We start from the raw sequence: 13602 nt of genomic DNA, 5'->3' as shown, positions 1-13602 counted from the left end.
CTCCGATAGATGGCAGCACTGCCCATCATTTTCTACAATTCATACAGTCTGGGGAAAACGGCCGTGTTTCGTTTTGTACAGCGAATCATTTGTACTTTCATTAATGTGTTTCAGTAAAGTACCTTGTCATTGGATAAAATTCTTCCGCCTTCGTATGAATCATATAAGATGGCTGAGGTTGTCGAACTCAAGAAACTGAAGGTGAGAAAATTGTGTCAAAATTACTGAAATATTATCCGTACAAGAGTATATATGCGGAATTGCTAGCAAATCAGTAAATTAGTCAAACAATGAATATTGTGGTTTACAGCATGTCAGATGTAGCTTTTTGTCATGGTAGGTAGCTAGCCACGCAGCAACTGGCCCTCAACGCAACGAATGTATGTGCGAATAAACTTTAGACAGCCAGTTGCCCCTGGTTACAGCACCAAGTGGGTCCGATAAGACCACAAGACCTTTGATAGACTGAACCGGTACTTTGAACCGGTACTTGAGTCGGTCATGACTAGGCTAAACAGGGAAGGGCGGTGCAGCCCGCTTAAATCGAGAGAAATCTGCGCCGGCGGGTCCCAATTATCTAAACAAATCATGATGTATTGTTCAGAAACATGCAGCAACATCCTTCCATAAACGGATGTAAGAATCTACACGCAATTTTTCGTTTTGAAGCTCAAGGTACATAAAGCGATATGTCAATAGACGTAGGTTTTCGGCATACACAATCCACTATTTGAAAACAATCCTAACCCAAACCTCCACGTGCTTGCTATACGTCACATTGTTTTGAGTCGGTGGGCCACCCCGGTTCACCCCGGTTCACCCCGGTTCACGCCGGAGAGCAGCGAGAGATATTAACGGTGTTTATAATATAATGTACCCGGGCGGGCTAACTCGATTGGACTGAACCAGGAAGGGCGGGGGCGGCACGCCCAAATCGAAGGTTAATCGACGCCGGCGGGTCACATCGTGAACAAAAACAGCATGATAACATCCATTATGTTCTTTCCATACAATTGATGTTAGAATTTCCCCACTAGTTTTCTTGTGGAAGGCACATAGCGATCTGTCAATGGTTGTATGTTTTCATCAATAGTAAACACTTTTGCATATGAAAACACAGAATCCTTAACTATTACTCTACGTGCTTGTCATATGTCACATTGTGTTTTTTTTTTGTTTTTTTTACATTTTATCATTTCAATGTCATGACAACAGTCCGAGTTATACCAAAATCGCCTTGTTTTGTCTGTGTTGCGAAACGATTTATTTTCTTAAATTCTGTTCTCAGTTGGCTGAGCTCAAGCAGGAGTGTGCTGTGAGGGGATTGGCCGTGAAAGGAAACAAAGGTGACCTGATTGGTCGGTTGCAGGCACACCTTGATGAGCATGGTATGGGTTTTTGTTTTCAACAAACTGTAATGCATCTGTTATCCTTACCTCCAACAAGAAGCCCCATATGTCTGCTACTGTTCTTCTCTGCATAGAGAATATAGTGTGAGCAATGTGTGATCTGCAGGTGCCTTCTTGTTGTGTGAAGAAGACAGTGGTGTATAAGACTGTTGAGAAGGGGAGTTAATTTCGGTCAAACCACTTCATGAGGAGGAGCCGCCGTGAAGGCTTGTTTTGTTTAGGCGCCTGTACTCTATACTTGTCAACCCCTTTTATTACGCAGCAACTTCCCATCGGACCCATCTCTCATGCTCTGTTTGGAGCTTTCCATAACAACGCCATGGCAACATAAGCCTCATAATTGATGTCATTCTGAGATGTTTATCCAATAATGGGATGTTACATTATTCACTGTGACAGATTTAAGATTTGAGTGTGTTGTGTTGAATAGTATGCTGCGGGGAAACTTTGTTTTCGCAGACAAATTTGATTGCTTGTAATGTGTGTTATTTTGGAATTTAATGTTGCAGATGAGGTGAATGAGGAGGAGGTTCTGGCCGAGTTTACAGAGGTAAACATGTTAAACATTTGTGCCTTAGTCAAAATGAAAATAAGCCTTTGCAAAACGTAATGTTCATAAGGAGATGTGTCTCTTTGATTCATTGGGTAAGAATGTTGTGTATGGTTTGTCTGCATTTACAGGAGGCTTTTCCTAAAGATGAACTCAATCAGACACCAAAAGGAGAAGACGCAGCTGTACCTGAAAAGTCAGTGTTCACACTGTGCATCACATCTCCACCTACGATGCTTCATGTCATAATGACAGTGATGTTATTTGGTTTAATTATCATGATATTTTATTTGCAAGTGTAACAGAGGTGCTTCAGATACCACGATTGTGTGATGAGAAACCTTGTCTGAGACCTGAACACTAAAGTTAGCACCATGAAGTAATACCTAGATTTTAGCTGGTTCAGTTGGTGTTGTGGCGTGCAGGAGACTCGGGTTCAGACCTCGCCAGTCACACAGGGTATGGCCTGGTTCTCATATTGAAGATTTTTTATGCTAAGCACAATGCTTGATGACTGTACTTATTTAAAAAAAGACATGCTCCTTTTTGCATTTAAGAACTGTTGGAAACATTTTTAACAACACTCTTGGCTAATTGCTTCCTGGCCATGCAATTGGTTGTTTTGACCAGTAGAGGGCAGGGCAGGTCAGGTTTACTTCTGGTAGTCACATTCAGCATCCTTATAATTCTATTAAATAATTTCATATTTTGTCTTGTAGGGTTGTAGAGAAGAAAGTTGTGAAAATCACTGCCCCTGCATCTGTTGATGAGGTATGTATGTATTCAGATTATGTGGATGCACTGAATTACATAACTACAGTGTTTTGTATTCTCTACTGTTCTGCACTTGTCAGTGTTGGAAGCCTTGGTATGTCATGAATGTGAATCTGCTCTATGGCGCTACATTGATGGTGTTAATCTGAACCTGGCCTCTGTCATAGAGACTGCAGAAGAGGGTTGAGCGGTTCAACCTGCCGGCGACGGCTAAGAGCAAGAAGGAAGCCCGCGTGGCCAGGTGAGCCCCTGGAGATGACGCAGAACTAGACAAGAAAATAGATTTGACTCCTCTCTCCGACCCTCTGGTAGTTATGGAACAGATTACAGTAGATCGTGTATTGCCTTTTGATGGAGTAGGTTTTCCACGTTCATACAGTATAATCAAAGCAGGAGTTCAGAGATGTGTTTTGAAGATATCTCCTGTGACTTCCTCATTTAAACTGTAATACACTTGGATGCATAATAATCCAGCTTTATATATTATACAATGGAATACAATATCAGGAAGTACATCAGCGATACAGTGTATGTGTGGCTAGAATTTCCCCCATGCTCTAGTATCTAGGACTTAGATAGAAGATATGTTGCATATGAAAGGAAATTCAGATCCATCTGTCGATTGGCAGGTTTGGGTTACTAACGACAACGCCTGATTCCACGCAAGGTGAGATGGATTTACAGCCCCTGAGCCCCTCAACTTTACATGACCAGTCAGAAGTACTTGTTTTAATACTTTCTTTCTGTTGTTTTTGTTTTGTTTTTGTTTTGGGGGTTTTTCTCTCTTTATCTTCAAGGTGCATCTGGAAATAGGAATCCACCTGTGAGTATCAAATACATTATTTGATTAATATATGTCCTCACATAATAAGCCAGATGCAATTACTGCTGGCAGCTTGACAACGTTGTCATGGTACATTTGTTGTACATGGGTCTTTGGTTTATTTAATGTCTGACTATGAATACCTAATTAGTATTTATGGAGACCATAACTACACGCCTCTGCGTTGTCAGGTCGATGTCGAGGTCCTGAAGAAGCGGGCTGAGCGCTTCGGGGGGAATGTGTCCTCTATCTCCAAAAAGGTGAGCCTACTCGCGAGTACATGAACCCTACATAGAGTAGGCACAGTATCAAACATGAATATGTTTGTCGTATTCTTCATGTGTTTAGGTTACGGAAATGTGTAACCTAATTGCTACACTAAAAGCCTCAGGCATATGAGCCTAATTTATTACTACAAGGTTTTTGCCATTTTAGAGCGTGATTAAACTCAAACCATATGTGCCTTTGAAATTTTTCCTGAATGTAGGACTGCACATTTTTACCATGTACGGCAGTTTCATCTGTACTTAAGTTGTATCAGGTGTTGCCCATGTCCTCCAGATCAGTCAGCAGTTCACTTAAACTTTCTCCCTGGTAGTACTGCGCTCAGAGAAACGGTTAATGTATTATATACTGCTCAACCCTCTACTGCACCCCTCACCTTTCCTCCAACCCCCTCTTCTCTCTTGCTCTCTCACTCTTGCTCTCTCTCTCTTTGACTTCATTTTTTTACACAACGGAAATGGCTGTCCACGGGGGGCAGATATAATAGCCCCTGGTTGGGGGGTAAATAGCGTTACGAGTGTGCAGCGAGTGAGGAGCAAATTCAATTATCGCGGCAGGACCTTTTCACTGGAAGCCCTTTGTGTGCAGGCGGAAGTGCCCAGCACAAAGCTCCAGGGGAGATGGGCAACAATGCCTGTTGTGTAATGTTAGCAGAAGTCTACTTCCCTTCTCTCTCTCTCTCTCTCTCTCTCTCTTTCTCTCTCTCTCCATCTTTCTCTATCTCTCTATCTCTCGTATCTCTCCTCTATCTCTCCCAGTCCTTGGCATGTGCCCTCTCTCTTTCCAAGACAGGAGGAGGAGGGAATCTGTTGAGGAACTGTGCCTCCTCCTCTTCTTCTACCTGTCAAACTACTGTACTCAAATCCTCTTCACATCTGTGCCATATATCTTTCTTATTGAGTCATGGCCTGTCAAGTTAGTGCTCCAAGCAGATAGGCCCGTCCCTATGATGTTTGCTGCCTAGTTTTTAGTCTGAAAAGACAGTTTATTAATGAGTGAGTCTTGACCGATTTTTCAGTTAATCTTAATGTGGGGGTGAAGTTATGGCTGTTGTTGGTAGTATTAGGTTGTGTATCATACTCTGGAAAACAGCATCTCAGTGAGGCAGTCAATCTGTCAATTTGCCAAGAGCATATGAGGAATCATCCGCTTTGACCTTGACGTGAGGTAATCAATGAACCTGACTTAACCCTTACCTCACCTCTCCGACGCATTCAGACACTATGAGGGGAGGGGCGTACATCAGATTTTGGTCAATACCCACTCGTCCCCTGCTCAAACCCACCGTCCGGGTGGATTGTCCTTGTGAGGCTCTCGCTGGTCAGGCATAATGGCTGGTGACAGAACAGAGAAAGGCTCTGGCAGCCATGGTAATTGTTACAGAGAAGGGGACTGTCACTCTGGTCACCCTCTCGTGGAGAGAATAGACCCCGGCCCCTGGGAGGGATGAGCTCGCTCATCTACCTCGTAGCTATTGTGCTTGGGCGGCTAGGCAAGGCCAGGCAAGGCAAGCCAGAGCATGGCTGGAGAGTAGGCCACGTTTTACAGGAGCAGGCTCTAGAGGCAGCAGAACACCTCATTGTTCTGTCAGGAGTTTCAGGGAAAGCAGGGAAAATGAACGACCTCCTTAGAGGGGCCCTGCTCTACTTTCCCAGACCTTTGTGCTTTATTTAAACAGCTTTTGCTCTGGTGTGTCAGGGCGATGTGCTGAGTCTTGTCAGTCCTCTGGTCTACTTATGTTTCGATGCTGCTAACCCCAATGTTCTGATTGATTGTGCTCCCTCACGTTCAGTTGGTCTTTTTTTCTCTTTTAAAATAATTTTAATTATTGCTGCTGTGGCCTTGCCGCTCTGTCAATGGAACGCCACATTCCTTTCCTCCGAATAAGTGCTGTCTCACTCCAATTGAGCTGGTTAAATGTGAAAGCCAGTGAATGGAGCAACCTCAATAGTAGAAAATAAACAATTGGTCCAGGAGTACAGCGGGGGAGAGCGAGCGAGAGGGAGGGAGTAAGGCCCCTCTAACGTGCTAAGATTCCCATGGAGACTTACGCACTTAGGCCTCTCTCTGTTTAAAGGAGGATCTCGTAAAGTACTTCAGCAGTAGATGATTTCTCTTTTCTTTTAACACCGTTTTTATTTGAGGAGGGGAGGGGTTGGACGTGGGGTCAAAGACTCACTCCCTCTCACACACACACACACACACACACACACAGACACACACACACACACACACACACACACACACACACACACACACACAATTTGCTCCTCACTTGTCCAGTGCTAGCTCTCAGAAAAGCAGTCCATTGTTTGGAAGTGAAAGGCTCTTGTTTCAGCTGTGTAACTAAATCAAGAGCTCCTTCTACACAAAGAAGCCTGCACAGCCTCACTTCTCCAGATTGTGTCCGTTCGAGTGGCCGGGGTATTAACTGTGTTCCCCCATTGTTAGGAGAGCACCCCCACAACCTTAAACCACTAGCTCCCACTCCTGATTCCTCCCGTGATCTGCCCCCCTCCCCTCAAGGTTTCCAAATCAATCCTTCTAGAAAGACAGTAGTGAAGGTTGGACATCATTTAAATTCTATTCCAGAAAAAGAGTCAAGTTAATGAACCAAATGATCAGAGTCTTCTCCCGTTCACTTTGTGTTTTGCCAGTCTAGGCCTTTTCTCGTATATTCACAGTGGTGATCATACCAGAGCTGTGAATCAGGCCCCAGCATACTGTAGGCTTTTGGACTGGCTCATTATTGACTGGGTGAATGCTTCCTTGTAGGCTTTTGCATCAATGTTGATGAGTTTCTTAAATGAAAAGTAGCAAACAAGTCATAGAGTCCTTTCATAGAAGTGGACTTGGGGGTTCAAAGGGAATGGACGGGCTGCACAAAGGTTTACAACGTTTAGAGTAGCGATGGGATCCTAACTGCCCTAAACTTTGGGGTTTCACTCAGTCCTGCTGGGAGGGAAACCTCTTGTGCTAACAACATGGATGCAACTCCGCATTTTTTCACACACTCCATCTCTCACCCTTCACCCACCTATCCATCTATGCTCTTTCTCTCTCTCTCTCTCTCTCTCTCTCGACCCCTCCTCTTTCCTTTCTATCTCTTTACACTTCTCTTCCCTCCCTCTCTGTATGATGTCATTGTAGAGGCCTCTGCCAGCTAACCCACTTTGCAGTTATGCATGGATGTGAGAGAAGCCTTTCCTTGCAGAGTTTGTTTATTCTTGTTTTAATTGGGTAACCCTTTAAGTATGCTTGTTTGGTACGGCTGCCATACTTAATTACTCAATGGCCGTTCATTTGCTGTTGGCATTGAATAATCTATTGAGAAACCTCTGCCAGTTGTCAGATTTGTTTTGCTGCAGTTAGATAAGTCTTATACTACCAGTATGCCCCATCTCTTTGTTACTTTATCTCACATTTACTAATGCGTGGAAAAGTTGACGTCTGAAATATCACTTGTACCTGTTTGAAAGCTGTTTTAATCGTGTGATGTGAGATGGAGAAGGGTGGTAGCCTTCAGGAAATTGCCTGTTATCTTCTCATGTTTTTGTAATATTGATCCTAGTTCTAATTATACTCCTCAACCAGGTCTGTCACTTCAGTCTCAACATGAAAAATCACTTCTGCTCCATAAATGAACCCACTACCCTTCCCACCACTCCCCCCTCCCTCTGGTACAGTAGGATATGCTCCAGCATTATGTAATTAGAGCTCAGAGAAGATAATACACTGAGTTAGGAATGCGTGGGGAGGGGGATGGCTTTACGACTGATCTCTCACCCCTTCTACTTCTTCATGTTCAAATGTCATTTCCTTGTGGCCGCAGTCCAACTCATTAACGTTACTCCACCTAGAGTCTGGTGCCGTGCAGGATGGCTCAGTCCAACCCTGAAAGGTGGGCCGGCTTAATGAGGGGGCCCCCGGGGATTGGGCCCGGGACCCGAGGGCCACTGACCCGCCCGTGGACCTGGCAGCGTCTGGGGAGGCCTGCATGGGCTGACGTGATTGTTTAAATGACTAATTAAGAAAGCATTATTGGTTCAGTGCTGCTGGCAGCTGGTGGCAGGGAAGTGAGAAGGTGGAGGTTGAGGAGCTTTAAAGTGATGGAGGGATTGTGGAGGTGAAGGAAAGTTGTTATTATTATTATTATTATTACTATTGTTATTATTATTTTATTTTTTCCCTGAAGATGTGTTTGTCATTTTGCTCTCTTACAACTAACAGCATTCATTGAATTATTGATTATCAAGAAAGAGTGCCCAGCCCACTCATTGTGCTTAGAGCACATTATCCGATCTCCTGCTTATGGCGAGAATAGTAATAGCATTCTAATTTGCAAATGGCCAATAAGAAGCCCCAACAGTGTTTTAAACCAACATCATTCCTGTTTGACAATTAGGTCAGAGGCTAGGCCCCTTACACTTGAGGTACACAGAGCACACCAGTCAGGAGAAAGCCATCAGAGGTTTGGTGTCAGACTCATTCTCACAGATTTACAGATACATCCCCTTCGATAGATTTGGGGGGGGGGGGGGGGGGTTAGGGTTAGGGTTAGGGTGGATGATGTTTGACTTTTTAAGATGGCCATGTGACCAATGAGGGAATGAGAGTTGTTGGTGTTGGAGAGAGGCTGGAAGGGTGTTTTGGGGGAGGAAGGGGGGATGCAGAGATAGAGTTGATGAATGTGTCGATGCTGGCGTTTTGATAGGGGTAATTTTGGCCTGACAGGGCCCAGGCACTCCCATGAATCAAAATGTGTCAGCCAGGCGTTGGAGATGGAGGGCCGCACATTGTGGCGCTGACACCCACGTGAGCGGCAGAGGCTGCTGGGGGTCAAGTGTGACACCTCATTAGAACAATGTTGATTTAGTGAGGCCACAACGCAACAGACCTCCTCCCATGGGGTTCTGGGGGGCATTGGGGTGGCGTGGGGGTGCGGGTGGGGGCAGGAGGCACTGGACAGAGAATGGGGCCCACTGCTCTTCATTGGTAGGGCAATCGGCTGACAGCTTGCAAATCATGCACCTCCACCCACCAAGACACCCTGTCGCCTCTCTCAATTTGCACCCTCAGATTTTTATTAATATCATTAGGTTAGTTTATAGTTTATGTCTATGTATTTAAGTTATTTGCAGTTCTTCACAATAACGGTTTCAATGTCAATTTTGAAGCAATGTGTTCTGTTCTTTTTTCCCCTGGATTTTAAGTCCTCCCTCCCTGTCAGAATATCCCCGACCTTTCACCTTTGATCTTTGGGGTTGATTTGTTTTCCGTAATGTCAGGATTAGTTTTGACAATCTGCAGTTGTTTTTTCAGGTCAAGTGAAAACTGTCCTTTGCAATGGAGCCTGTAGTAACTCCTTTTAGGAATGGGGATGGGAGTGGCAGTGTCAAGGCTAATGTTTCCAACATTGCGTTTATCCTACGATTTGCTCTTCAGATATCCAAATTATTATCATTTATACATTTGATTCCATAAGACAACATTTAGCTGGATAAAACACATGGTAACACAGCATGATTAATGCTTTTACAACCTGGTATTTCAGCAAGTATTTACCTAAAACTGCTGTTACCTAATAATTACATATTAATTACATTTGTGGTTACTTGAGATACCTTGATATAATTGATTAGGTACGTAGTAGTTACCATTGTGCCAAATTAATTAAGTACCAGAAAGTATCCCTTTATAGCTCGTAGTTACAGGCTGAAATATTAAACGTTACCAAACACATTGAACATGGCTTTTGTTACTTTTCTAGTCCTATTGAAATATGGAACATTGTGAAATTCAATTCTTACTTAAAATAATTTTATTTCCATTTTATGGAAATGGGGTCAATCTGAGGATTTGCCGACCCAACAGAGCTTTTTAAGTTCAAAACTGTGACTTTGCATAGATATTGAGTCTTGCCCTCCCACCCCCTTATCCTCTGCTCTCCATTTCTCCTCTGTGTACCCATTTACTGAGGTACGCGTGAGCCTCCTGGGGTACGCGTGAGCCGTCTGTCCAGCCACCTGGACCCGTCTGTCCAGCCGCCCGGGTGAATCTAGTTCACATAAAGCCCTTTCCCTTTATTACACCTCACTGTCACTGCTCAGTGTTCTCACAGGCTCACGCCACCACCTAAATCACTGAGGAATATTTTCTTTTCTGCTACGGTTTGAATCTGAGGGGGTTGACACTGATGACTTTAAATGTGACGGCTGATCACTACGCTCCCCTCAGCCTTCACTCCACAAAAGACAATTAAGGAGCCCTTTTTGCACTACCCCATCATGCATACATAAATTTGAATTGAAGGAAAGCATTGAGCCAAATTAATTTATTGGTCCTGAGAATGAATGAGTGAATAACTGAATGCTCAGCGCTGGTCATTTATCATTCTCCACATATAGACAAGGCATTTGTCTACTCATTTGAAGGACCATCATTTACATGTGTGATTTTTAAGGGAAAATTATGCTTGGTTGACTTTGTTCTATGTGCATTTGAATCCAAAATACTGATAGCAGTAGGCCTTTTCCCCCGCAGAGTGCATGGAAACACACACACACACACACACACACACACACACACACACACACACACTTTTGTATAAAAGAAGAGGGCCATCTGTCCTCTCTGGCCATACAGATCTGGAAAAACAATGAAGGCTTCTTGACATGTCACATGATTACATGTCCCTTAGAATATTTGGTGTCAAGCCCCATCGCTCACAAAGGGACCCTTGGAGATTAAACTTATCTCTGCATCAAAAATAAGTAGCCTATGAAAGATCCAGTATTTGACAGTGTTTCTTTTTGTGACGAGCTTTGTGACCAATGGGAAAAGGTGACTTTCTGCTAATAGTGTTATACATCTAGTGCTAGTCATCTTACCTCCATCTTACTAATTCCTTTTTCTCATCTTTGCGTTTAGCCAAGAATGATAGATTTATGAATGCTGTCACATGCCATGGCCCACCGTTGTTGCCTCTGAGTTTTTACTCATTAGTCTGAATAGTAACTGTCACTAATTCAAGCTGTTCTAGAATAGGCTTTGTGAATAGAGAAAGAAAGAGAGAGAGGGAGCAAGAGAGGGAGGATAGAGAGGCCTGAGAGATTAACTCCAGTGATCTCACTCAGTGAGGCCCAGGAATGGCTGAATATTGTTCTAGGGGTGGGGAAATGGGGAGATGGAGGCGGGCACAATGCCCCCACTGCAGCCAGAGAAATGAACTTGATGATCTCGGGGGGGTTGGGGGGGGAGGGGGGGTCGCCGTTCACTGCTCCTGACAATCAAAATTAGATTGGCCAGCACTGTGTCAACACTGGCCTTAGCTTAAGGCATGACAGGGGCAGGGGGGACAACCCCCTGTGTTTTTTCTGAGAGTTTGCCATGTGAACTATGGAGACCCCACAGTGCCTTTCACTGACTGTGCAGGCCTTAAAGAAATGCACAACCCTTTTTCATAGACCAACGCTTTAACCAACGGCATCCCTTCCCAAGCTCTGTATATTGTGTGACTATCATATCCAATCAGGTCATAGCTGCAAAATGTCATGAAACCTGAGCTATGAAAATAGTAGCCTATGTGCAACAAGCAACTGTAAAGTGAATTCTTATACCTATTAAACTTGTATGAGGGCTATAGCATGTATGCCCATAAGTGTCTTTCTAATTAATCAGAAAAGAGGAAGTAACTGCTTTGAGGTCAGTGGGGATGTTGCTCAGCTAGAAGAACCACTTGATATGTTTGTCTTTGTAAGTTTACATTTCAATGGCATGCATTTGACCTGAATTAAGTAGTAGGCTTATTGCTGAGGTATGACCTTGCGGTTTGATTGTGACGCTTTAATGTCTGAAATTCCTATAGTCTGCTGTCTCGTGTTCACCAAGTTGCTACGATAGTTGCTTTGAGCTAATGTGTTTCATTTGCAGTTCATGTCCTCATCAAGCCCTTGATTAGTTGAATCAGGTGTGTCAGTATTAGGCAAGAACAAAAGTGTCCATAGACTTGGCGTCCCCAAGAACTGGATTGGGAAACACTATGGTCCTATTCCATCAATGTCTTAGAGAAACACTCACCTTCAACTTTCCATTCTCAATGGCTCTTTAATTTCATTGAAAGGCAAATCTGGACCATGGCTGTTGCAGCTGTCCCTCCCTCTCCGTGCCCCTCCCGCTTCTAAGGTTGGTTCTGGGATGTGGACTGAGATTGAGCTGACCTCAGGGGTTGTGTTGTTGGAGGTTTGACCAGTGACCTGGAATCTGTCAGTTTGTTCTTGTTGGCAATCTCTTGCCAGAGCACAGTGTGTGTGTGGAAAAGCTTGTTGTGTCCTCGTATAACCTTAAAATTATTCACCAGGCCACCTGATTTTCAGCATTTTGTCTTAAAATGTGCACCAACATTTTGAAACAGTGTTTTTTTTCCCTTACTGTACTTATCTTGATATTTCTGTTACCTTTTGTTGTGCTTTTCCTAGATTATCTGTGTTTGTTGTTGTGTTACAGGTTGAAGATGATGAGAAGCTGAAAAAGAGGAAAGAGAGATTTGGAATTCTCACCAGTGCTGCATCGGCAGGGGCTGAAGATAGTGAGGTACAAAAGGTTTTGTTTTCATGTTCCTGGGCTACGACCTGTTGTTGCCAAAAGAGAGATGTTCGGACTAATCAAACACTGCTGTGAGAAACATTCAAAATAAGTGAATGGAATGTTCAGATTGTTGTATGTTGGTGGCTTGGGGCTGGGGGGCCATTACAATGTTTTGGAAGTCGCTTTTAGAATTTTCAACTTGTAAGAAGAACAGAAGGGAGTAGCCTAGTTTTGAAGAAAGAGTGATTAGTCATTCCCCAAAAGACTCATGCTGAACATATGTTATTGTTGAGACGTATTCTAGTGAATACAGTAGTACGAGTACAGTAGTAGTGTAATACGATATTTCAGTACCAAACATATTGAGTAGATATATAGTTAAGCTATATAGTGACTCATTTACCACATGTGTAAATAATAACTTATTACCACAGAGACAAATTCCATATTATTTGAATGAATATGTTTGTGATACAGCCGAGAGACTGCCCCGTTTTAGAACGTTGTGATAAAATACAGCGACACTTCTGATCACAACTGTAGAAAATTATGTAACTGAAATGATCTTGCTCACTCGCCAAATTTCCCTCACAGAAACAACAACAAACGTTTTCTGGCATTAGGCTGAGTGATCCAACTACCTTGAAACTGTGCAACTAATGCGCTACTGCAGTCCCCCCCTGTCTGAAAGTGGTATAACAGATCAACAGTATCACATTAATAAACATGATATATGTCATGATGTTTACTTTGAGGCCTGGTTGCCTTTAAAAATTGCAAGAAGGGAATATGCCAGCTACTTGAGTCATGAATTCTGCATTGGCCTAATAACTCCTATATACTCCTTAATAACCTACGTATATAATGTGTTGTGTTTTTTTGTTATGTGACCAAGTGAATGGGTTCTAATTGGGATTTTTCACATGTTGATATTTTGTAATTTCAGGCAAAGAAGCGAAAACGAGCCGAACGTTTTGGAAATGTTTGATTCATTTGGACAATTCTTTTTTTTGGACTTTTTTTTGAAGGATTTCTTTTGTACATTTTTGTAAACTTGTTACTCTGGTTTCACAGTGTTAGAACACCACTCTGCGCTGTTCATTGAAGAATATTTTCAGTTTGTAACAGTTTGTATATTAAAGGTCTTCTCCAAATTCATAATAATGTCATAATGT

General features: G+C 43.2%; 1 protein-coding gene across 1 annotated transcript; it reads left to right on the top strand.

Annotated features, from left to right (window-relative positions):
- Window positions 1–143: 143 nt before the first annotated feature.
- sarnp (SAP domain containing ribonucleoprotein) lies at window positions 144–13602 on the top strand. Its single transcript, XM_083667912.1, has 11 exons — window positions 144–201; window positions 1289–1388; window positions 1919–1959; window positions 2091–2155; window positions 2679–2730; window positions 2901–2974; window positions 3363–3400; window positions 3531–3556; window positions 3748–3816; window positions 12347–12433; window positions 13374–13602. Exons 1-11 carry the CDS (start codon window positions 169–171, stop codon window positions 13413–13415), a joined length of 627 nt encoding a protein of 208 aa, XP_083524038.1. The 5' UTR covers window positions 144–168; the 3' UTR covers window positions 13416–13602.

The sequence above is a fragment of the Argentina silus genome (genome assembly GCF_951799395.1).
Source record: "Argentina silus genome assembly, chromosome: 4".
In the NCBI taxonomy this organism is placed as follows: domain Eukaryota; kingdom Metazoa; phylum Chordata; class Actinopteri; order Argentiniformes; family Argentinidae; genus Argentina; species Argentina silus.
This window is presented reverse-complemented; position numbering and strand designations above follow the sequence as displayed.

Excerpts from the sequence above, each read along its gene's own strand:
- sarnp (XM_083667912.1), top strand. The coding sequence starts at position 169 with ATGGCTGAGGTTGTCGAACTCAAGAAACTGAAG. Across the intron at positions 1,389-1,918 it reads GGCACACCTTGATGAGCATG|ATGAGGTGAATGAGGAGGAG; the intron begins GTATGGGTTTTT and ends TTAATGTTGCAG. Across the intron at positions 3,401-3,530 it reads AACGCCTGATTCCACGCAAG|GTGCATCTGGAAATAGGAAT; the intron begins GTGAGATGGATT and ends TTTATCTTCAAG.